The sequence below is a fragment of the Cervus canadensis genome, chromosome 15 (genome assembly GCF_019320065.1).
Source record: "Cervus canadensis isolate Bull #8, Minnesota chromosome 15, ASM1932006v1, whole genome shotgun sequence".
In the NCBI taxonomy this organism is placed as follows: Eukaryota; Metazoa; Chordata; class Mammalia; order Artiodactyla; family Cervidae; genus Cervus; species Cervus canadensis.
The window spans coordinates 70,718,332-70,742,453 of NC_057400.1; the positions used below are offsets into that span (position 1 = coordinate 70,718,332).

General features: G+C 40.6%; 1 protein-coding gene across 1 annotated transcript in view; it reads left to right on the forward strand.

Moving 5' to 3' along the window:
* The window catches only part of OCA2 (OCA2 melanosomal transmembrane protein), a 124,386-nt gene that overhangs the window by 83,846 nt on the left and 16,418 nt on the right, over nucleotides 1–24,122 (forward strand). Inside the window, exon 18 of the mRNA XM_043487769.1 lies at nucleotides 11,997–12,090. Within this exon, the coding sequence (XP_043343704.1) occupies nucleotides 11,997–12,090 (94 nt within the window). The remainder of the gene's footprint in view (nucleotides 1–11,996; nucleotides 12,091–24,122) is intronic.

Consider the following 24,122-nt stretch of genomic DNA (forward strand, 5'->3'; position numbering starts at 1 on the left):
GAGTCAGACACGACTGAGCAACTTCACAATGAAGATATTGGTGACCTCCTTCCAAAGCTCTCATACAAGCATTGTCTCACTCAGTGCCCTCAACCTTGCAGCAGGCCACCACCGACCCACACCTCTGCTGGAGACTCCTGAACATTCACAGGCAAGCCTGGGTCAGTCTCTTGTAGGGTCACTGCTCCTTTCTCTTGGGTGCTGTTGTGCACAAGGTTTTCCCTCCAAGAGTCTGTTTCCCCAGTCCTGTGTAAGTTTGGTGGCTCTATGGTGGGGTTAATGGTGACCTCCTCCAAGAGGACTTATGCCACATCCACGTTTGCTGCACCCAGAGCCTCTACCCCTGCAGCAGGCCACTGCGGGCCTGTACCTCCGCAGGTGACACTCAAACACTCAAAAGCAGGTCTGTCTCAGTCTCTGTGGGGTTTCCTGGTGTGCACATTTTGTTTGTCTGAGTGTCTCTGGCGGGTATGGGGTTTGATTCTAAATGTGATTTTGCCCCTCCTACTGTCTTGCTGGGGCTTCTTCTTTGCCGTTGGACATGGGGTATGTTTTTTTGGTGGGATACAACATTCTTCTGTCAATGGTTGTTCAGCAGTGAGTTGTGATTTTGGAGTTCTTGCAGGAGAAGATGAGTGCACGTTCTTCTTCTCCGCCATCTTGTGGAGTATTCTAAACTGTACCCAGTCCATACCAGCTCAAGGAAGAGCAGGTTGGTCCCTCACTCCAATGCTGCCCCTGCCTTATAAAAACTTCCTTCCCCTCACACCCAGCTTGCCCCAACCTGAACACTGGAAGAAAACTGGAAGACATTAAAGACAGTTGAAAAACATTAAAGACAATTGGAAAACATTAAAGTCAGAGGCTGGTTGAAGATGTTACTCTTTTTCCTACAAAGGCAGAATCTATTTTAACTGGCCAGGGTGGCTTCTTGGAGAAGGAAATGGCAACCCACTCCAGTATTCTTGCCTGGAGAATCCCATGGACAGAGGAGCCTGGAAGGCTGCAGTCCATGGGATTGCAATGAGTCACACATGACTACGTGACTGACACTTTCACTTTCACTTTCAGGATATCTTCTGATGCTATGGCCTGGAGAGGATTTTGAATTCTCTGTGTGATCTTGACACAAGCGGAGATCAAGGGTCCATATTACATGCCTTTTACAAGGCTATTGTGGCCTGCTGCTGCTGTGTCTTCTGACATCACTGATATTCAACTTAGGGCAGAATTGTCAATCCCTGGCATGACAGTGTGAAGGTGGGGAAAGGAAGCTGGGGTCCTGTCACAGCACCTGGGGTCACAGGTGTGCTGGGTGTATGTGAACACTTCTTTTGTCAGGATCCTAGACAAGAGTATTCTCTCTTGTTCTTGTGACCTTGAGGGCTACACCTCTCTCACAGGACCTTAGGGTGACTGGGACTCTGTTTTACCATGTATTGCTTGAAATCATAGTGTCTGCTGGGTTGATGCTCCAGTTACCAAGCTATTGTTCTCCCATGGTCTGGGCTTGGTAATTCTGAGTTAATCCTGGTTGTTTTTATTTGTTCATGAAGTCCTGAGTTAGAGAAGTCATTTGGATGTTGTTGAATGTATTGGTCCCTGCTCAGTGGGTGCTATCAATGACTATGGTCCCACAGAGGGCCAGGGGCAGAAGCAACTCTCAGGCAGGGTAAAGCAGCAGGGTCCTGGGCTTCTGAGGTGCCAGATCAGTTTGTGTGTGAATCCCTTTCTTAGTTGAAATAGAGTCTATAGAAGATCCCATGCATCCGAACCTGCAGCTGCAGCCTGGAGGGTTTATTCAGCAAAACTTCATCTGTACTTCCTCAAAGCCAAGATGCTCAGAGCCAATGCACCCTACCATCTGGATGGCTTCCAGATTTCAGGATCCAGAACCTCTTTTGGACTTAGCAAAATGGTCCCTATCATTGTAAAATTTAGATTCCTCTACTTTCTAAAAATATGACACTTTTGATGTTTTTCTTCTCTAAATTTTAAGTTACTTAAAATTTAAACTAAAAGAAAAAATACATCAAGGGAATCACAGAGGACAGTATAACAAATAACAGATGTATGCTTACCACCCAAAATGAGGAAAATTTATTCTCTTTGCCTCAGGTTTTCTTGTTTGTTTTGTTTTTAAGAAATAAAATATTATAGATGAATGTAACATTCTCTATTCCTTCTCTCAACCCCAGTATTAGTCTGTCGTTCCCTCTCCTGAGGGAACTAAGCTCATATATCTGAGGCATATTACTATCAAAGAATTAATGGAAAGATCTTGGTTTGTGTGAATCAACATGGGATGGAAACTACTTCTGAGATAAAAAAAATAGCAGCTTCATGAATAGCTGACAGACAGCTTCCTGCATCCCACAGATCTCTCAGCATGCGGTGGCTGCCTCAGAGGAGGGCCAGTTAGGTTTCTGCTTTAGTCTGGAAGTAGCATCAGATGTGACCTGTCATAGTCCTTGGATGGGAAGCGATCCCATCAGTTCAGTTCAGTCGCTTAGTTGTGTCCGACTCTTTGCGACCCCATGAATCGCAGCACGCCAGGCCTCCCCATCCATCACAAACTCCCGGAGTTTACTCAGACTCATGCCCATTGAGTCGGTGATGCTATCCAGCCATTTCATCCTCTGTTGTCCCCTTCTCCTCCTGCCCCCAGTCCCTCCCAGCATCAGGGTCTTTTCTAATGAGTCAACTCTTCACATGAGGTGGCCAAAGTATTGAAGTTTCAGCTTCAGCATCAGTCCTTCCAGTGAACACCCAGGACTGATCTCCTTTAGGATGGACTGGTTGGATCTCCTTGCAGTCCAAGGGACTCTCAAGAGTCTTCTCCAACACCACAGTTCAAAAGCATCAATTTTTTGGCGCTCAGCTTTCTTCACAGTCCAGCTCTCACATCCATACATGACCACTGGAAAAGCCATAGCCCTGACCAGCGATCCCATGGCCCTGCCCAAATGCAGGAGCCTGGGGAGTATGTGGCACAGAGATCTGGGTGGACACTGAGGTCTTACACAACTGTCCCTTCCTCCCTCTTTTTTCTTTTCTGTTTTTTTCCACTTCTTTCTCATTTTGGGAGTGGTTGGGGATGTGGCCTGTAGGATTTCATAGTTATATATCCCTGAAGTGTCCTTTTGAACTAGCATGTGGCTAGTTTGCCCTGTGTGAGAGCAGAGTTTTACCGTCTACATGTACAAGCATGCCAATTGTTGTTAGAGCTCCTTTAGATTCATTTGTCCCTTCCGTAAACACTAAATTCTGATAGAACAGATCGATTTATGGATTTGTCTATTTAAACTGACAATTCAGCACAGTTGCTCTGAGTACTATGCCATTGGATTAGGCTTTAGAGGTTCCTTATCTATGTCTCCTCTGAATGGATTTTTAAAATTTTTAAAATTCGTGCATATCATCTATCTCTATTTGTTAAGAGAACAGGTGGTATTTCAGGGCCTTTGAGGATCTTGGTTCTTTATATCTCAGCACAGAAAGAATTTAGTGAGAGGCAAAATGATAGAGAAGAAGTGATTTATTAGAAAAGGATGCTTGTGAGGCTTACAAGTGGGTGGGTGGGGAAGAGGATGCTGTGCCTGAGAACTTAGTGGGCTGCAGATTTATGATCAAAGGAGAAATGGGGAAGGGGAAAAGATCACCTTTTCCCCTCATTCTTGAGTAGACTTGAAGCTTTCAGCACCAACTCTTCTTCCAGGTTGGGCAGGGGTGTTTTCTTGTCCCTACATGATCAAGTCATTGGAGGAGGAAGTGGCAACCCACTCCAGTATTCTTGCCTGGAGAATCCCTCGGACAGAGGAGCCTGGCAGGCTATAGTCCATAGTGTCACAAAGAGTCAGACATGAATGAAGTGACTTTTCATGTGAATGGTCCAGCCAGGACTGTCATGGCACAGTGGAAAAGAGCAAAAAGGCAATAACATACACTAAAAATGGTAAACTATTTCAAGTTTTAGTATAATGTAAACTTTTCCTTCCATTTTTGTATTTAGTGTGTGCAAAGGAACATGTCCTTGGTATCATTAACTTACTGAGCTCACTGGGAAAGATGTGGGTCTCATGCCACCACTGTTTTATTTTTGAGGGAGCATGTCTCATGCTTCTGTTGCATGGTTTTATTAGCAAGCCTTCTTGGTTTTATGGTTTTGTCATTGAGCAAAACTGCTTTCTTGCATGCATTAACTTACAAGGCTCTTCCATACTTTTTCTTTACTTACAGTCCCCTAATAGGATTAGCAATTTAATTACTTACTTTGTCCCTTTGCTCTTTATCAGTTTAACATGTTTAAATTTATTGTGTTGAAGGAGAGACTTGAGTTCATTCCTAATATTTTATTATGGTTTTGCATATATTGTACTTTTTCTTTTCTGATTCTTTTCCCCCTGTTATTTTCTGATTTCTCTTAGGTTGATAAATCTCATCCTCTAACTGATTTGGATGGTGCTGATTTTATTCCTAAGTCTTTTTAGTGGGAATTTTTCTATTTGTAATGCACATAGTTGTATCTGCATTTCAATCAACAGTTGCAATCAACATGAGAGAGAAAATATTGTCTGCCATATTAGTCAACAAAAGACATTAACAAGGGACAGTCATAAGTGATTATAGCCCTCCACAGTGGACTATGAGCCCTGAGGCAACTCAGGATGTGAAAACAGAGGATACTTTCAAAAGAATGATTTCAGTGAGTCAAGACTCTTTTATCTTCCTATATATGGAAAAGAGTTAAATTCCTTAACTTGAGATATCTGGTTTTCTTTACTTAACTATATATATATATATATATATATATATATATATATATATTTGACATTCAGATACCTGTCCTTTGTTGTAAAACTCATATAGCCTGGCTCCCCCTCCTGACCTCTTTGGAGCAGTTTTCACAGGTTTACTTGAGATACTGCCTCCTAGGCTTGAAATCCTAAGAATATACACTAAATAAAACATGTGGACTAAAAACAAAAAATATTCACAGCCTAAAAGTTGATAGTTATGTTTTATTCAGTGAAAATCTTTAGGACTCCAAGCCCGGGAGACGCATCTCAAGTAACCCTGAGAGAATTGCTCCAAGGAAGCCAGGGGAGGAGCTAGGTTATATAGAAGTTTTACAACAAAGGCCAGGTAGTCTGAACATCAAAAGTTTATTGTCAATGAAAGGAAACCACATATCTCAAGCTAAGGAATTTAGCACTTTTCTATGTATGGGAAGATACAAGAGCCGGTTCACTGAAATAAATTCTTTGATGTGCACCTCACCTATCTGGGGCTAGTATCCTGTGACTTCACAAGACCCCAAGTTTTCTTAGGGCTCACCATAGGGAGTGGCTGCAGTCTGAAGGCTACTCTTTATAGATGGTGGGTATTCTTTTCTTTCCTGAGTTCCCTGAGGGCTCATCAGCTCACCATCCATGGTGGCTGTGATTGCTGATGACTGGTGACTGGGACATCATTTGTTTACTGATATGGCAAGAAATATTCCAGTTTTCAAACATAACTCTCAACTTTCAGGTTTTGTGATTTTTTTCAGTTGACAAATAGAACACATTTTAGTTAGTTTAAGAGAAATAGGAGTATATATAAGAATAGTGTACAGTTCATGGATTTTCTGAAGGACACCATGAGTAGGGGTTTGCCGCATGAGGCCCCCAAGTTCTGCTGCTTTGCCTGGACTTCCTTTCATTGTTGGATGCTGAGTATCTGGACCTCTGTCACTCTGCCTTGAGCACACCTTGTTACATTTATCAAATTCTCCAAGCCTACCTCTCAAGTAAAAGTGTCTGATTGGAGGAGGATATATCACATGTCTATTTATCTACAAAGTGGATGGGGGAAATGAGGTTTGCCTTCTGCTTTGGGGACCCAGAGCTCATGAAACAGAGTTCCCTAAATATAAAAGTTCCTCAGAGCCTCCTTCAATACCTACTTAAACGCTTTCTCTACAATGCTTTCTGTATTTCCAGTGCAGGGCCTTGCTTGTCCTTGGGTCCCATAATGGTTTACACATAACTCTGCTAAAGTAGTCATCAAACTGTTAAGGCATGTCTGCAGCTGCATTGTCTTATTTACTAGCATTGTGTCTGGTACAAAGAAGATATTTAGTAAATGTTTTATGACTAAATAAGTAAATAATTTGCAATAGGTTAATTTTTCCATAGTAACTCTTTCTTTACATCTCCCTTGGCTTACATTCTCCAGCAACTGTGTTATTTCACTGAGGGAACTGGGCATCTCAATGCTCACTCTGTTTCTGAGAGTCACAGATAAAATTGCCATACCATCTCTCTGCCAGGCCTCCTTGCCACCTGAGCCATAACCCCATCTCTAGTTGGGCAGCTTCCCTGGCGGCTTAGAGGGTAAAGGGTCCGCCTGCAACGTGGGAGACCCGGGTTCAACCCCTGAGTCGGGAAGATCCCTGGAGAAGGAAATGGCAACCCACTCCAGTACTCTTGCCTGGAAAATCCTATGGACAGAGGAGCCGGGGAGGCTGCAGTCCATAGGGTCGCAAAGAGTCAGACACAACTGAGTGACTTCACTTCACTCACTGTGACTCTGCCTGCAATATTCTTTGTTGCTGGTAATATCTATTCCCCTCAATTCTCTTCTTCCTTGTCCTAAGAGCTGGTCTTACCAATATATAGCTCTCTATGTTCCCCCAGAAGGAAGTTGTTTCTTCTCTGGATTCTTCTTTGTGGTAGCCACTGTCACGGTGGGCCACAGACACCAGAGGCTGGTGTAATGTGTCGGCACTGGGAGACGCTGGTGTGCCCTGAGAAGGCCTCGGGGATAGGCGGATGTTATGAATGAGTTAGTGTTGGAGACACTGCCAAGTTTGGCAGATGCAAAGCTGAATCTGGCCTCTGTACCCCAATACCAAATTAAATCTCAGAGACAGAGTTTTGGGTGAAGTATTACAGAAAAAAATGTCTTTATTGCTTTGTCAAGCAAAGAGGGCAACAGCAGGCTAATGCCCTGAAAACTCTGTGTCCCAATCCGGGGTGGGGGGTGTATGGGAGGAGTTTTATAATCAAGGGATGTTATTTCTGATCATGGTGCATGCAGGACCTGCATTCCTTCAATTAAGAGATCTTCTGGCATCAGTGATAATGGGCAAACCAACTTTTGGAATGAAGAATGCTACATCAAGTAGTTAACATCTTCCTTCCACTTGGTGGGAGTTTTATTTTGGCAGAAGAAGTAAGAAATATTGTTAGATGTATCCCTTGAGGGGGAACCAGAACCCTGCCCCAAGGCTGCACTATTATTTCTTGAATGCTCCCCCATTATCTCTATTTCCCCTCCCCTCCCTGATTAGCAACAGTTTGAGCCTGCACTTTGGGACTCAGGGAATGGGACAGAGAAGGGTTTTTGTGCCCTGGAGCTCCACAGGGTCCTGCTCAGTCAGTTTCAGATGCTCTGCTTCCCTTGGATATTACTTCCCGACTACCACCCTGTGGACTATAGGTATTCATCACCTTTCCTTCCTTGCTGCACACCTTGTGGATATGGGATTTCCTCAATTTCAGCCCCCCAGTTGTCTTTATTAAAAAAAAATCTGTGTGTATATAGATATCTCCCACTGGTTCTTGCCTCTGACAGATGCAATGAAATAAATGTGTCCTGGGGAGGTGATTTAGGTTTCCTGCCTGAGAGGATGACTCCTGCCCACTACACATCCCTTCTTCCAACTAGGAGCATCTTCACGCTGCACAGTTGAGAGGTCCTCTGACCTTGGGGTGTGTTGAAGAAAGGGGGACTTGGATTTTGTATGAGATATCAGCAGTCATCTGTGTCCCTCTGCACCTCTGGCTGGAGTAGAAAGAACTCCAATGCCTCATGCTTTGCATTAGGGAATCTTTGTGGTCTGGCCTGTCTTACATGGACCTACAGAGTTTGGGCATTCCTAGAAGGGTAGCGCATCTTCTACTCTATAAATTATGGTTTCTTGAGCTATTTCTGGGGCCAGATCCAACCAAACATCCCTTAAAGTACCTAGTTCTTACTGCACCAGTCTTGAAGAGTGGCATGATCAAGGTCTGGCTGCTATGTGCATTTTTATTTTGGTGAAATCTCCACATTCTCAGTTCTGCTATTTTCCTGGAGGACTGAACAAGGAGACCCAAGAACATATTATAGAAATATCAGATCAATCCAAGGGTAGAGATAGGTTTGCTCACTTATGGCCATCATACATGAAGAGAAAACACAGGAGCAGTGACTGGACCTTCTGCTATCAGGCTTGCAGAACTGCCTGTGTTTCAGTTAAACCTTATTCTGCTGTAAGAATATAGCTTTAGACAGGGTCATTCTTCAGGTCAACAGCATGCATGTTCATGAGACTTAAAAAATGTGGAAATTTTATTTAACAGGGTTAGAAAAGTGGCAGATACTGTCACCATTTCCAATGACTAAAAATGCCAGCCAATGTCTTGGTTGAGGGGCAGGGTCTCAGATGATGACTCTTGATCAACTGGTGTGGAAATATTTCAATATTTTAACAAATATTTCCATAGAAGAAAATCCCTTTGATATATGCCCACCTCTCCTCTCCTCTTCTCTTACCTACAGTTGTCAGGGAGTTGTGGGAGCTACATGTGAGCCCAGATTTGTTTTTGTGAGCAGTTATTTTAGGCTTCCCAGAGAACTGCCTTAGAGACTTTATGGGAAAACTAAAATACACTGCTAATGACTGAGAGTTCCCTGACAGTCTTTCTCAACTTAAACCTATCTTTTCAGCCTCATTTGCTTAAATAAGAAGAAATCTCAGATGATTTTAAATTTTAAAATATTACTATTCCTGTGCAGGATATTGAGTTAAAAAGTGGTAATTTATGCATAAGAAATTGAACATTTCCTGAAATGAAATATTTTGAGATATGAAATATTTCCTTCCATATCAGTAAACAAGGATGTCATAGTCATCAGCATGAGCCAGTGAGCTCTGAGGAAGCTCAGGAAAGAAAAGAATATCTGTCATTTAGCAGCCATCAGACTGTAGCCACCCCTCACGGTGAGCCATGAGGAAACTCAGGAAGTGAAAACACAGGATACTGGCCCCAGATAGGTGACATGGATATTAACAAAATGGTTTCAGTAAGTGCAGACTCTTGCGTCTTCTCATACATAGAAAAGTGCTCCCTAATAACTCAGTTGTTAAAGAATCCTCCTGCAATGCAAGAGACCTTAGTTCGATTCCTGGGTTGGGAAGATCTGCTGGAGAAGGGATAGGTTATCCACTTCATTATTCTTGGGTTTCCCTTGTGGCTCAGCTGGAAAAGAATCCACCTGCAATGTGGGAGACCTAGGTTCAGTCCCTGGGTTGGGAAGATCCCCTGGAGAAGGGAAAGGCTACGTGCTCCAGCATTCTGGACTGGAGAATTTCATGGACTTGTACAGGCTCTGTAGTTTTGGCTCACGGGCTTAGAATTCCCATGGCATGTAGAATTTTCCCAGAGCAGGGATGAAATTTATATCCCCTGCATTGGCAGGTGTATTCTTAACCACCGGACCACAAGGGAGTGAGTGCGTGTGTGTGTGTATGTGTGTGTGCTCAGTCATGTCCAACTCTTTGCAACCCCAAGGGCTGTAGCCTGTCAGAATCCTCTGTTCATGAAATTTTCCAAGCAAGGATACGTGAGTGGGTTGTCATTTCCTTCTCTGGGGTATCTTCCTGACCCAGGTATCGAACCTATGTCTCCTGTGTCTCCCACAGTGACAGGAAGATTCTTTACTACTGAGCACCAAGTCCACCTTTTTTCTTAATGTCATCATTTGTTATAAACTTCCCTCTTAGAACCACTTTTTTGCTGTATCTCACAACTTTTCATGTTCTGTGTTTCCATTTTTGTCTAGATTTTTAAAATTTCCAAAATTTCCAAAAATTTCCAAAATTTAGATTTTCAAAATTTAAAAATTTGATCTTCTTTGACCCACTGATGCTTAAGGGGCATGTAGCTTCATTTCCAACATTCATTTCTTTTTTTTTTTTTTGAGTTTTTCAGTTTTTTTCTTGTTATTGATATCTAGTTTCACACCATTATAATTGGAAAAGAGAACTGATATGATTTCACTTTTCTTAAATTTCTTAAGACTTGTTTTGTGGCTTAACAAATGATCTATCCTGGAGAATGCTCAGAGTGTGCTTGAGAAGAATGTGCATTTTGCTGCTATTGTATGGAATGTTCTATATGTGACTGTTAAATGTGAAAGTGAAAATCACTCAGTCGTGTCCAACCCTCTGTGACTCCATGGACTATACAGTCCATGGAATTCTCCAGGCAAGAATACTGGAGTGGGTAGATGTTCCATTCTCCAGGGGACTTTCCCAACCCAGGGACTGAACCCAGGTCTCCCTCATTGCAGGTGGATTTTTTACCAGCTGAGCCACCAGGAGAGCCCAAGAATACTGGAGTGGGTAGCCTATCCCTTCTCCAGTGGTTCTTCCTGACCCAGGAATTGAACCGAGGTCTCCTGCATTGCAGGTGTATTCTTTGCCAGCTGAGCTACCAGGGAAGCCCATATGACTGTTAGGTCCATTTTTTAAAAAGTGTTCAGATCCATAGTTCCTCATTGATTTTCTGTGTGGATGATCTGTTTATTGATTAAAATAAGGTATTGAAATACATTGATCTCTTAATATTTGCTTTATATAATTATGTACTCTGTTGTAGGGTGCACATATATTCACAGTTGTAATAATCTATGGATGAATGGACCCCCTTATATAATGACTTTTTTTGTCTTCTAACCATTTTTGACTTAAAGTATATTTTGTGTGATATGAAAAAGCTACTTCTGCTCTTTCTACTTGCATGGGTATCTTTTCCCATCACGCTACTTTGAGTCAATGTATGTCCTGTGTAGCATATAGTTGGTTTTTTTTTTTTTTCAATTCCTTCAGTCACTCTGTGCTTTTTGATTGGAGAATTTAATCCATTTACATTTAAAGTAATTTTTGATAGGAGGAATTCACAGGTGGTTTATTGGTAAACAATCCGCCTGCCAAACCAGAGACGGGGGTTCAATCCTTGGCTCAGGAAGATCCCCTGGAGAAGGAAACAGCAACCCACTTCAATATTCTTGCCTAGATAGTCCCATGGACAGAGCAGTCTGGCAGGCTACAGTCCATAGCATTGCACAAACATGACTGAAGTGAGCTTGCGTGCATGCACATGGTTTTTTGTTGTCTGTGATTTTGGGTAGTCCTTTCCAGATGTGTTACTGTTGGAGCCCTCCTCCTCATGCTCTTTACAGACGTCCATACAAGGCAACTGTCCCAAGGCAGAAGGTCCAGGGGTCCCTCTTTAACCTCTGATGGGCTGAGGTACCTACCAGTGATAACATGGAACAATATCTCCTGAGCATACTGGGAACAGGCCCAGAGATTTTGTGTTCTTCTGGGCTTCATTATCAGCATGAGTCAAAAGGGGGCATGTTTATGGAACACAAATTCCTCAGAGAAAGGTTTACCTGCATGCCATTTGGAACCAGAAATCAAGTCTAGCTTGGCCGTTTAAGAGATCTGCATCTCTCCAAGTCTTGATGTCCCTATCTATTGATTGAGGGAATAGCAAACACACCTGGAGGATGCTTGAGAATTAAATAAGATGATGTATGCATAGAGTTAATGTAGGAGGTGGTCCACTGCAGGGATAATATATACTGGTTAGATGGTTTTAGTCCCCAGCACTGTGTGAGATTCTATGCAACTTCACCCCATGTAAGATCCACAGTTGCTTGAGGCAACTGAGAAGAAGGAGGACCAGTTGGTCATGTGGCTGGAAACAAAGACTTACTCATAGGCTCAAACTCAAGGTTTTTTTATTCTAAAGTTCACTTATGTTTCCTTTTGAATGTCCTGTGCTCTGTTCAGTTTGAGTGCTAAAAAAGTGCTTTGGATTTTGCAAGTTGGTCACAGAATGGGTAACTCCTTTGGGCTTTCATGGACATGATGTCAGTGTCCTTTTCCTCCACAGATTCCCGTGCTCCTAAACCTGAGCAGAGACCCTGATGTCAGCCTTCCTGCTCCACCACTCATGTATGCGCTGGCCCTTGGTGCCTGTCTGGGAGGTAAGGGGGTACTGGATTTGAGGGAGGGCCCCCAGACACTATGGTGAGCCTGAAGTGATGATTAATGAATGCCAAGTTGAAAATAAAGTAAGAATCAGTAAAGTAAGAATAGTTTGTGATTTCCTAAGTGGAAACCCATCTTCACCATTGACTGGAGAGTTCTAGCCCTGCCCAGTTCCTCTGCAAAGTATGTTACTTCCCATTCTCTGCAGAACTGCCCCTGACATTCTAAGCCTGTGGCCTGAGGATGGTCATTACTGACGTCTCAAAGTTAATGTCTTCCCACACTGCATGCCAATGTGGCTTAGTGGCTTAGGTTTAGAAGCAGATTTTGAATCAGAAACCATCCTCAGTGGCAACTTCTTATTCCCTTTTTTAAGGAGTGTGTGTTGTGGGTGATGGTAGGTAAAGTGATGAATGTGTGAGCTAAGTAGAGACTGTAATGTAAGAATAAGAAGAAAAATTTTTAAAAGCTTTTTGGGCCAGAGGAGTGTTTTGTCTTTTGGAGGCATTAAAAAGTCAATTAGAAGAAGTGTCAGGAGAGACTAACCTCTGGTGAGTAAACACAGGGGTTTGGATGTGATTGTATTTGGAAGGAAACCTAATCACCTTTGGAAACACAAGAGGATTGTGAAAAATCTTAGATAAACACAATAGATACCTTAAAAATTTTTGTTTTTGCTTCCAGGTATGCTTAGGTAATCTAGCTTTCTTTGTTCTTTGATTGGTCTCTAAGTCTTAAATCAACAGCTTTGTTTTTAGTGTATCTTCTAGTTTGCAGAGGGCGACTAATGTCATTCAGTGAAGTTGCTATGATTTCTGGAGACAGCTAGTTCACTTAATTCAGCAACCGAGGCCTCAAATTCTGAGTTTAGATTTGTTAAAATGGCCCCCATCTGAGATCAGGAAAAGCAACAACTGCATTGACAACTACATTTAGTATCAGTGATAGAAACAGAATCCAGAGACACCAGGAAATATGTCCGCTGTGCAGAATTTTGTTCATTAAACCTTAATGAGCATCTTCTACTATTATATGCTGACATTGTCTTCCTGAGTGGGGAGACAGTCACGTAAGTTAAGATTGCAGTATAAGTGGATCCTCTTATGGCCAAGTACACAGAGTGCTCGAGGGGCACACAGAGGCTGGAGGAAAGTCAGGAATGGCTCTCCAGAGAGGGAAGTTTTGAGCTGGTTCTCAAAGAATGAGAAGCTTCCTGGACTGATTCTTATTCACCCAGAACATGTAGAATGACTAGAAGAGAGGGGATTATCAAGGAAAGAAGTTAACATGGACCATTTATATGGCTAATAACCTAAAATATGATTAAACATTTATTGATTGAGACTCTTTTTACAGTTTATATATTTTTAATTGAAGGATAATTGCTTTACAAAATTGTGTTGGTTTCTGCCATACATCAACATGCATCAACCAAAGAGTACATACGTCCCCTCCCTTGTGAACCTCCCTTCCACCTCCCACCCCATCCCACCCCTCTAAATTGTCACAGAGCTCATGTTTGAGTTCCCTGTGTCATATAGCAAATTCCTACTGGCTATCTATTTTACATATGGTATTGTATATGGTTCCATGCTACTCTCTCCATTCGTCCCACCCTCTCCTTCCCTCCTTTCCTGTGCCCACAAGTCTGTTCTCTATGTCTTTGTCTCCACTGCTGATCTGCAGATAGGTTCATCAGTACCATCTTTCTAGATTCCATATGTATGTGTTAATATACAATATTTGTTTTCTATTTCTGACTTACTTCACTCTGTACAATAGGCTCTAGGTTCATCCACCTCGAACTGACTCAAATGCTTTCCTTTTTATGACTAAGTAATATTCCAGTAATATTTTATATATGTACCATAGCTTCTTTAATCATTCATTTGTCGATGAACATATAGGTTGCTTCGATGTCCCAGCTATTTTAAATAGTGCTGCAATGAACGTTGAGGTACATGTTGCTTTTTCAATTCTCATTTTCTCTGGGTATATGCCCAGTAGTAGGATTGTTGGGTCATGTGGTCATTTTCTTCCTAGTTTGTTAAGGAATCTCCATACTGTCTTCCATAGTGGCTGATCAATTTATATTCCCACCAACAGTGCAAGAGGGTTCCCTTTCCTCCACACCATCTCCAGCATTTATTGTTGTAGATTTTATTTTTTTGCTGAATGTGTATGTATTTTCTTTTAAAAAACATTTATATATTTTAATTGGAGGATAATTACAATATTGTAATAGCTTTTGGCATAGATCAACATGAATCAGCCATAGGCATACATGCGTCCACCCCATCCTGAACCCCCTTCCCACTTCCGTCCCCACCCCATCCCTCCAGGTTGTCACAGAGCACTGGTCCTGGATACCCTGCTTCATGCATCCAACTTACAGTGGTCATCCATTCTACATATGGTAATGTACATGTTTCAATGCTATTCTAACCCTCTCTTTCTCCTACTGGGTCCAGAAGTCTGTTCTTTATGTCTGCTGTGTCTCCTTCTGTACAGAGGATCATCAATACCATCTTTCTAGATTCCATATATACACATTAATATACATCAGTTGTCTTTCTCACTTACTTCACTCTGTATAATAGGCTGTAGGTTCAGCCACCTCATTAGAACTGACTCAAATGCATTCCTTTTGTAGCTGAGTAGTATTCTGTTGTGTATATGTGTCACAATTTCTTTATCCATTCATCTGCTGATGGACATCTAGGTTGCTTCCATGTCCTAGCTATTGTAAATAGTGCTGTGATTAACACTGTGGTACGTGCCTGTTTCAATTCTGGTTTCCTCAATGTTTATGCTGAACAGTGGGATTGCTGGTTCATATGACAGTTGTAGTCCCAGTTTTTTAAGGAATCTCCACACTTTTCTTCATAGTGGCTGTACCAGTTTGCCTTCCAACAAACAGTGCAAGAGAGTTCCCTTTTCTCCACACTCTCTCCATTTATTGTTTGTAGACTTTTCAATGATGGCTGTTTCTGGCTATTGTGAGATGATACCTCCTGGTGGTTTTGATTTACATTTCTCTGATAATAAGTGATGTTGAGCATCTTTTCATGTGTTTGTTAATCATCTATATATCATCTTTGGAGAAATGTCTGTTTAGGTCTTTTGCCTACTTTTTGATTGGGTTGTTTGTTTTCTGGTATTGGGTTGCATGAGCTGCTTGTATATTTTGGAGATTAATTCCTTGTCAGTTGTTTTGTTTGCTTTGTTTTCTCCTATTCTGAAGGTTGCCTTTTCACCTTGCTTATAGTTTCCTTCATTGTGCAAAAGCTTTTAAGTTTAATTAGGTCCCATTTGTTTAATTTTGTTTTTATTTCCATTATGCTGAGAGGTGGGTCATACAGGATCTTGCTGTGATTTTGGTCAGAGAGTGTTCTGCCTATGTTTTCTTCAAAGAATTTTACAGTTTCTGGTCTTACATTTAGGTCTTTATCCATTTTGAGTTTATTTTTGTGTATGGTGTTAGAAAGTGTTCTAGTTTCATTCTTTTACATGTAATTGACCACTTTTCCCAGCACCACTTGTTGAAGAGACTGTCTTTTTACCATTGTATATTTTTTGCCTCCTTTGTCAAAGGTAAGGTGTACATAGGTGTGTGGATTTATCTTCAGACTTTCTATTTTGTTCAACTGATCTATATCTTTGTCTTTTGCCAGTACCATAGTATTTTGATGACTGTAGCTTTGTAGCGTAATCTAAAGTCGGGAAGACTGATTCCTCCAGTTCAATTCTTCTTTATCAAGATTGCTTTGGCTATTTGGGCCTTTTGTGTTTCCATACAAATTGTGGAATTATTTGTTCTAGTTCTGTGAAAAATACTGTTGGTAGTTTGATAGGGATTGCATTGAATTCATAGATTGCTTTGAGTAGTATACTCTTTCACTATATTGACTTTTCCAACCCAAGAATATGGTATATTTCTCCACCTATTTGTGTAATCTTTGGTTTCTATCATCAATGTTTTGTAATTTTCTATATACAGGTCTTTTGTGTCTTTAGGTAAATTTATTCCTAAATATTTTATTCTTTTCATTGCAATGGTGGATAGGATTGTTTACTTAACTTTCTTTTTCTGATCTTTCATTGTTAGCATATAGGAATGCAAGGAATTTCTCTGTGTTAATTTTATATCCTGTGACTTTACTATATTCATTGCTTAGCTCTAGTAATTTTCTGGTGGCTTCTTTAGGGCTTTCTATGTAGAGGATCATGTCATCTGCAAACAGTGAACGTTTTACTCCTTTTCCAATCTGGATTCCTTTCATTTCCTTTTCTTCTCTAACTGCTGTGGCTAGGACCTCCAGAATTATTTTGAATAGTAGTGTTGAGAGAGGGCACCCATGTCTTGGTCCTGATTTTAGAGGAAATGTTTTCAAATTTTTGCTATTGAAGATAATGTTTGCTTTGGGTTTGTCTTATATGGCTTTTATTATATTGAGGTGTATTACTTCTGTGCCTACTTTCTGGAGAGTTTTATCAAAAATGGGTGTTGAATTTTGTCAAAGGCATTCTCAGCATCTATTGAAATAATCATATGGTTTTTATCTTTTAATTTGTTAATAATGGTGTATTACATTGATCGACTTGCATATAATGAAGAATCCTTGCATCCCTGGAATAAACTCGACTTGGTCATGGTACATGATCTTTTTAATGTGTTGTTGAGTTTTGTTTGCTAGAATTTTGTTAAGGATTTTTGCATCATGTTCATTAGTGATATTGGCCTGTAATTTTCTTTTTTTGTGTGTGATGTTTTTGGAATCAGGGTGATACCTTGTAGAATTAGTTTGGAAGTGTTCCCTCCTCTGCTGTTCTTTTGGGAGAGTTTTAGAAGGATAGGTATTAGGTCTTCCCTAAATGTTTGAAAGAATTCACCTGTGAAGCCATCTGGCCCTGGGCTTTTGTTGTGGGGAGATTATTTTTATCACAATTTTGATTTGATTATTTGTAATTGGCTTTTCATAATTTCTGTTTCTTCCTGGTTCACTCATGGAAAGTTGAACTTTTCTAAGAATCTGTCCATTTTCTCTATGTTTTCCATTTTATTAGCATATAGTTGCTCATAGTAGTCTCTTATGGTCCTTTGTATTTTTGCATTGTCTGTTGTAACCACTGCTTTTTCATTCCTAATCTTGTTGATTTGGCTTTCTCCCTTTTTTTGCTTGATGAGTCTGGCTATTGGTTTATCAAATTTGTTTATCTTCTCATAGAACTGGATTTTAGTTTTATTAATCTTTACTATTGTTTTCTTCCTTTCTTTTTCATTTATTTCTGCTCTGATCTTTATGATCTCTTTCTTTCCACTAAGGTTCTTGGGTGTTTTTGTTCTTTCAGCAGTTATGTGATGTTTTTCTTGTTTCTTGGGGTAGGATAGTATTGCTATAAACTTCCCTCTTAGAACTGCTTTTGCTGCATCTCATAGGTTTTGGATTGTCGTGTTTTTGTTGTCACTTGTTTCCAGGAATTTTAAAATTTCTCTTCTTATTTCTTCAGTAACCTATTCATTAAGTATAAATGTATTATTTAATCTCAATGTGCTTGTTTTTTACAGTTTTTTTCCCCCTGTATTTGATATCTAGTTTCATAGCATCTTGGTCAGAAAAGATGCTTGATGTGACTTCAATTTTGTTAAGTTTACTGAGGCTTGATTTGTGACCCAAGATGTGATCTATCCTGGAGAATGTTCCATCTGCACTTTAGAAGGAAGTATATTCTTCTACATTTGGATGGAAAATCCTGAAGTTATCAATTAGGTCCATTTGGCCTTATGTTTCATTTAATGTTTGTATTTCCTTATTAATTTTCTGTTTTGATGATCTGTTCTGGTTGACGGAGATGGATCTCTGCCCTCTCTCTGAAGGGCAGCACTGTGTCCAGTAGTAGGTTTTGGGGTGTCTATGGGTTAGATATGGCTTTGGACAGCCTGTCTGCTAGTGTGCAGTGTTGTGTTTCTGTTTTATTGAAGGATTGTGTGGGGTTTCTGGGCACTGGTGCTTGCTGGCCTTTGGGTGGGCTTGGTTTTGGTGTTGAGATGGAGGCAGTTGGGAGGGCTCTCATCTATTAATGTTCTCTGAGGTCATGAGTTCTCTGATGGGATTAGGATTGGGTCTCTCATCTCAGGTGTTCAGGCTCAATGCATATTGAAGCTCCAAGACCTCACAAGCCACACAGCACAAAAGACAAGTTTCTAATACTCTTGGTGAGGGCAAGACTCAGCAGCCCAGAACACCCAGCAAGGCTTATACCAAAGTTCTCTAATGTTTCTAGAAAGGTCTTTGGACCTGTTTTGGGCAGCGTGGGGTTAATTCAATCTCAGATATGGCCTTATTCCAGCTTGCAGTTGCTCCTAATGTTCACGGTTGCCTCTGGAGTCCCCAGTCTGCTCCCCACCTGGACATGAGGGGGCAAAGATCGAGGCTCACTAGGACTCATTTGCTATCTTGAGCTGAGAAAGGGGAGGATATGGCAGCCACATATGTGTTGTGCTGGAGAGTGGCTGTTGTGTCCCATTGGATGTTGTTACAGTCTAAGATAGATCATGAGTTCTTCCAGAGGAAAGGGGGCCAGTTTGTGGTTCCCTAGAAAGAGCTCAGCTGTTAAAGCTCCCAGCAAGTTGCGGGGAGTAACCTGTACCTGTTCATAGCCTGGAGGTAGCTGCAACACCCAGGTCGGGATCACATCCATGGTGTTTTGTCTGCTGCCTCCAGCACCCCTCCTGGCTTTGGCAATGGTAGTCATGTCTATTTCCTCAGCCTTGTTTTTGTATCCCTCTCAGTGCATCCTCATAGCTGCTAGCCCCCTACCTCTCCCTGGGATCTTCACTGCAGCCTCTGGCCCTGGTCTCACCATCTGCTGCAGGCCAAGCTTCCTAGCCACTCATCCCGGCTGCCCGTCCCCACCCTCTGGTCCGGGCTGAGGCTTGTGAGCTGCTTATGGGCTGAGAATAATTGATGGGCAGCTTTCTGCGTATTTTGCCTTATGAGCCCCCACTTTGAGGTTCCACAGCGCCTCTTTGGTCCCACCTGAAAGGGGATTTCCTAGTGTGTGGAAACTTTTCCTCCTTCATGACTCCTTCCCTCCCTAGGGGAACAAACTCCTGTCCTGAAGTCCTCTGTCTTTCTTTTTTAAATGTGTTTCTTTCATCCTACCTCATTCCAGGGAAATTAGTTTGCCTTTTTTGAGGCCTGGGGTCTTTTGTGGTCATTTAGAAGTTGCTCTGTAGGAGTTGTTCCATATTTTGATGATTTTTTAAAATGTATTTGTGGGGAGCAGGTGATCTCTGCCATCTTCTCCGCCCCCTCTTTTTTTTAGCTTAAAAAAAATTTTTTTTTATTGATGTATAGTTGATTCGATTGATTTCTTTAATGATCCATTTGTAGTTTAATAACATATGTATTGGGGCTTCCCTTGTAGCTCAGTCAGTAAAGAATCTGCCTGCAGTACAGGAGACCCGGGCTCTATCCCTGGGTTGGGAAGATCCCTTGGAGAAGGAAATGGCAACCCACTCCAGTATCCTTGCCTGGAAAATCTCACAGACACAGGAGCCTGGTGGGCTTCGGTCCATGGGGTTGCAAAGAGTCAGGCACGACTGAAAGACTAACACTTACTTACTTACTTAACATAAGTATAGCCTCAAAGTGTTTGTGTTTTTAACAGGTTTTCTCCCTTTAGTTGATTTCTGATCTCATAGCATGCTCTATATGATTTCTGTCTTCTTCAATTTACCAAAGATTGATTTGTGATCCAGATGATATCTATCCTGGAGAATGTTTTGTGTACACTTGAGAAGGGACTGTATTTTGCTGCTTTTGGATGCAATTCCCTATAAATTAAGTCTATCTATTAAGTCTATCTGGTCTAATACATCATTTAAGGCTTGAGTTTTTTAAAAAAATAATTTTCTATCTGAGTGATCTGTCCCTTGACATAAGTGAAGCTCTAAAATCCCCCACTATTACTGTGTTACTGTCAATTTCCCTTTATGACTGTTAGTGTTTGCCTTATCTATTGACGTGCTCCTGTGTTGTCTGCATATATATCTCCCACTGTTTTATTTTCTTCCTGGATTGATTCCATAATAATTATGTGTGGCCTTCCTGCCTCTTGTAACAGTCTTTATTTTAAAGTCTATTTTATTTTTCTGATATGAGTATTGGTATTCCAACCTTCTTTTGATTTCCATTTACCTGGAATATCTTTTTCCATCCCCTCGCTTTCAGTCTGTTTCCATAGGCCTGAAGTGTGTCTCTTGTAGATAGCCTATATAGTGGTCTTTGTTATATCCCTTTAGCCAGTCTTTTGGTTGGAGCATTTAATCCATTTACATTTAGGGTAATTATCAGTATCTATGTTCCTATTGCTATTTTTTCAATGGTTTTTAGTTTGTTTTTGTAAGTTTTTTTTTTTTTCTTCTGTTCCTCTTTTGTTCTTTTCTCTTGTGGTTTGATGATCATCTTTAGTGCTGTTTAGCATTGTATTTGAGTTGCTTTTTCCTTTATGTATGTGTTTCTACCATAGTTTTTTTGTTTGCATTTCCCATAAGATTTTGCTATAGCAGTATGTGTATACTCATATATACTCACTTCTTCTCATTCTTTTCTCTCTCTCTCTCCATGTATATATATATATACACATATACATATATATGTGTGTATGTATGTATATATACACATATATACACACACACACAGACTGATTCCAAATTGGGAAAGGAGTGTGTCAAGGCTATATATTGTCACCCTGCTTATTTAACTTACATGCAGAGTACATCACGTGAAATGCCAGACTGGATGAAGCACAAGTTGGAATCAAGGTTGCAGGGAGAAATATCAATAACATCAGATAGGCAGATGACATTACCCTCATGGCAGAAAGCAAAGAGGAATCGAAGAGCCTATTGATGAAAGTGAAGGAGGAGAAAGTAAAAGCTGGCTTAAAACTCAACATTCAGGAAACTAAGATCATGGCATCTGGTCCCATCACTGCATGGCAAATAGATGGGGAAACAATGGAAACAGTGAGAGGCTTTATTTTTTTGGGCTCCAAAATCACTGCAGATGGTCACTGCAGCCCTGAAATTAAAAGATGCTTGCTCCTTGAAAGAAAAGTTATGACCAATCTAGACAGCATATTAAAAAGCAGAGACATTATTTTGCTGACAAAGGTCCACCTAGTCAAAGCTATGGTTTTTCCAGTAGTCATGTATGACTGTGAGAGTTGGACCATAAACAAAGCTGATGGCCAAAGAATTGATACTTTTGAACTGTGGTGCTGGAGAAGACTCTTGAGAGTCCCTTGGACTACAAGGAAATCAAACCAGTCAGTCTTTTTTTTTTTTTTTTAAATTAATTAATTTATTTTTTTCAGTGGGTTTTGTCATACATTGACATGAATCAGCAATAGATTTACATGTATTCCCCATCCCGATCCGGCCTCCCCCCTCCCTCTCCACCCGATTCCTCTGGGTCTTCCCAGTGCACCAGGTTCGAGCACTTGTCTCATGCATCCCACCTGGGCTGGTGACCTGTTTCACCATAGATAATATACATGCTGTTCTTTCGCAACATCCCACCCTCACCTTCTCCCACAGAGTCAAAAGTCTGTTACTGTACTTCTGTGTCTCTTTCTTGTTTTGCATTTAGGGTTGTCGTACCATCTTTCTAAAATCCATATATATGCGTTAGTATACTGTATTGGTCTTTATCTTTCTGCTTACTTCACTCTGTATAAGGGGCTCCAGTTTCATCCATCTCATTAGAACTGATTCAAATGAATTCTTTTTAATGGCTGAGTAATATTCCATGGTGTATATGTACCACAGCTTCCTTATCCATTCGTCTGCTGATGGGCATCTAGGTTGCTTCCATGTCCTGGCTATTATAAACAGTGCTACGATGAACATTGGGGTGCACGTGTCTCTTTCAGATCTGGTTTCCTCAGTGTGTATGCCCAGAAGTGGGATTGCTGGGTCATATGGCAGTTCTATTTCCAGTTTTTTAAGAAATCTCCACACTGTTTTCCATAGTGGCTGTACTAGTTTGCATTCCCACCAACAGTGTAAGAGGGTTCCCTTTTCTCCACACCCTCTCCAGCATTTTTTGCTTGTAGACTTTTGGATAGCAGCCATCCTGACTGGCGTGTAGTGGTACCTCATTGTGGTTTTGATTTGCATTTCTCTGATGATGAGTGATGTTGAGCATCTTTTCATGTGTTTGTTAGCCATCTGTATGTCTTCTTTGGAGAAATGTCTGTTTAGATCTTTGGCCCATTTTTTTTTTTTATTGTATCATTTATTTTTCTGGAATTGAGCTGCAGGAGTTGCTTGTATATTTTTTGAGATTAATCCTTTGTCTGTTCTTCATTTGCTATTATTTTCTCCCAATTCTGAGGGCTGTCTTTTCACCTACTTTGTTTCCTTCGTAGTGCAAAAGCTTTTAAGTTTCATTAGGTCCCATTTGTTTATTTTTTTTTTTTTTTCCAATATTCTGGGAGGTGGGTCATAGAGGATCCTGCTGTGATTTATGTCAGAGAGTGTTTTGCCTATGTTCTCCTCTAGGAATTTTATAGTTTCTGGTCTTACATTTAGATCTTTAATCCATTTTGAGTTTATTTTTGTGTATGGTGTTAGAAAGTGTTTTAGTTTCATTCTTTTACAAGTGGTTGACCAGTTTTCCCAGCACCACTTGTTAAAGAGGTTGTCTTTTTTCCATTGTATATCCTTGCCTCCTTTGTCAAAGATAAGGTTTCCATAGGTTCGTGGATTTATCTCTGGGCTTTCTATTCTGTTCCATTGATCTATATTTCTGTCTTTGTGCCAGTACCATACTGTCTTGATGACTGTGGCTTTGTAGTAGAGTCTGAAGTCAGGCAGGTTGATTCCTCCAGTTCCATTCTTCTTTCTCAAGATTACCTTGGCTATTCGAGGTTTTTTGTATTTCCATACAAATTGTGAAATTCTTTGGTCTAGTTCTGTGAAAAATACAGTTGGTAGCTTGATAGGGATTGCATTGAATCTATAGATTGCTTTGGGTAGAATAGCCATTTTGACAATATTGATTCTTCCAATCCATGAACACAGTATGTTTCTCCATCTGTTTGTGTCCTCTTTGATTTCTTTCATCAGTGTTTTATAGTTTTCTATGTATAGGTCTTTTGTTTCTTTAGGTAGATATACTCTAAGTATTTTATTCTTTTGTTGCATGGTGAATTTGTATTGTTCCTTAATTTCTCCTTTATGTTTTTTCATTGTTAGTGTATAGGAATGCAAGGGATTTCTGTGTGTTAATTTTATATCCTGCCACTTTACTATATTCGATGATTAGCTCTAGTAATTTTCTCGTAGAGTCTTTAGGGTTTTCTATGTAGAGGATCATGTCATCTGCAAACAGCGAGAGTTTCACTTCTTCTTTTCCTATCTGGATTCCTTTTACTTCTTTTTCTGCTCTGATTGCTGTGGCCAAAACTTCCAACACTATGTTGAACAGTAGTGGTGAGAGTGGGCACCCTTGTCTTGTTCCTGATTTCAGGGGAAATGCTTTCAATTTTTCACCATTGAGGTGATGCTTGCTGTGGGTTTGTCATATATAGCTTTTATTATGTTGAGGTATGTTCCTTCTATTCCTGCTTTTTGGAGAGTTTTAATCATAAATGAGTGTTGAATTTTGTCAAAGGCTTTCTCTGCATCTATTGAGATAATCATATGGATTTTATCTTTCAATTTGTTAATGTGGTGTATTACATTGATTGATTTGCGGATATTAAAGAATCCTTGCATTCCTGGGATAAAGCCCACTTGGTCATGGTGTATGATTTTTTTAATATGTTGTTGGATTCTGTTTGCTAGAATTTTGTTAAGGATTTTTGCATCTATGTTCATCAGTGATATTGGCCTGTAGTTTTCTTTTTTTGTGGCATCTTTGTCTGGTTTTGGAATTAGGGTGATGGTGGCCTCATAGAATGAGTTTGGAAGTTTACCTTCTTTTGCAATTTTCTGGAAGAGTTTGAGTAAGAT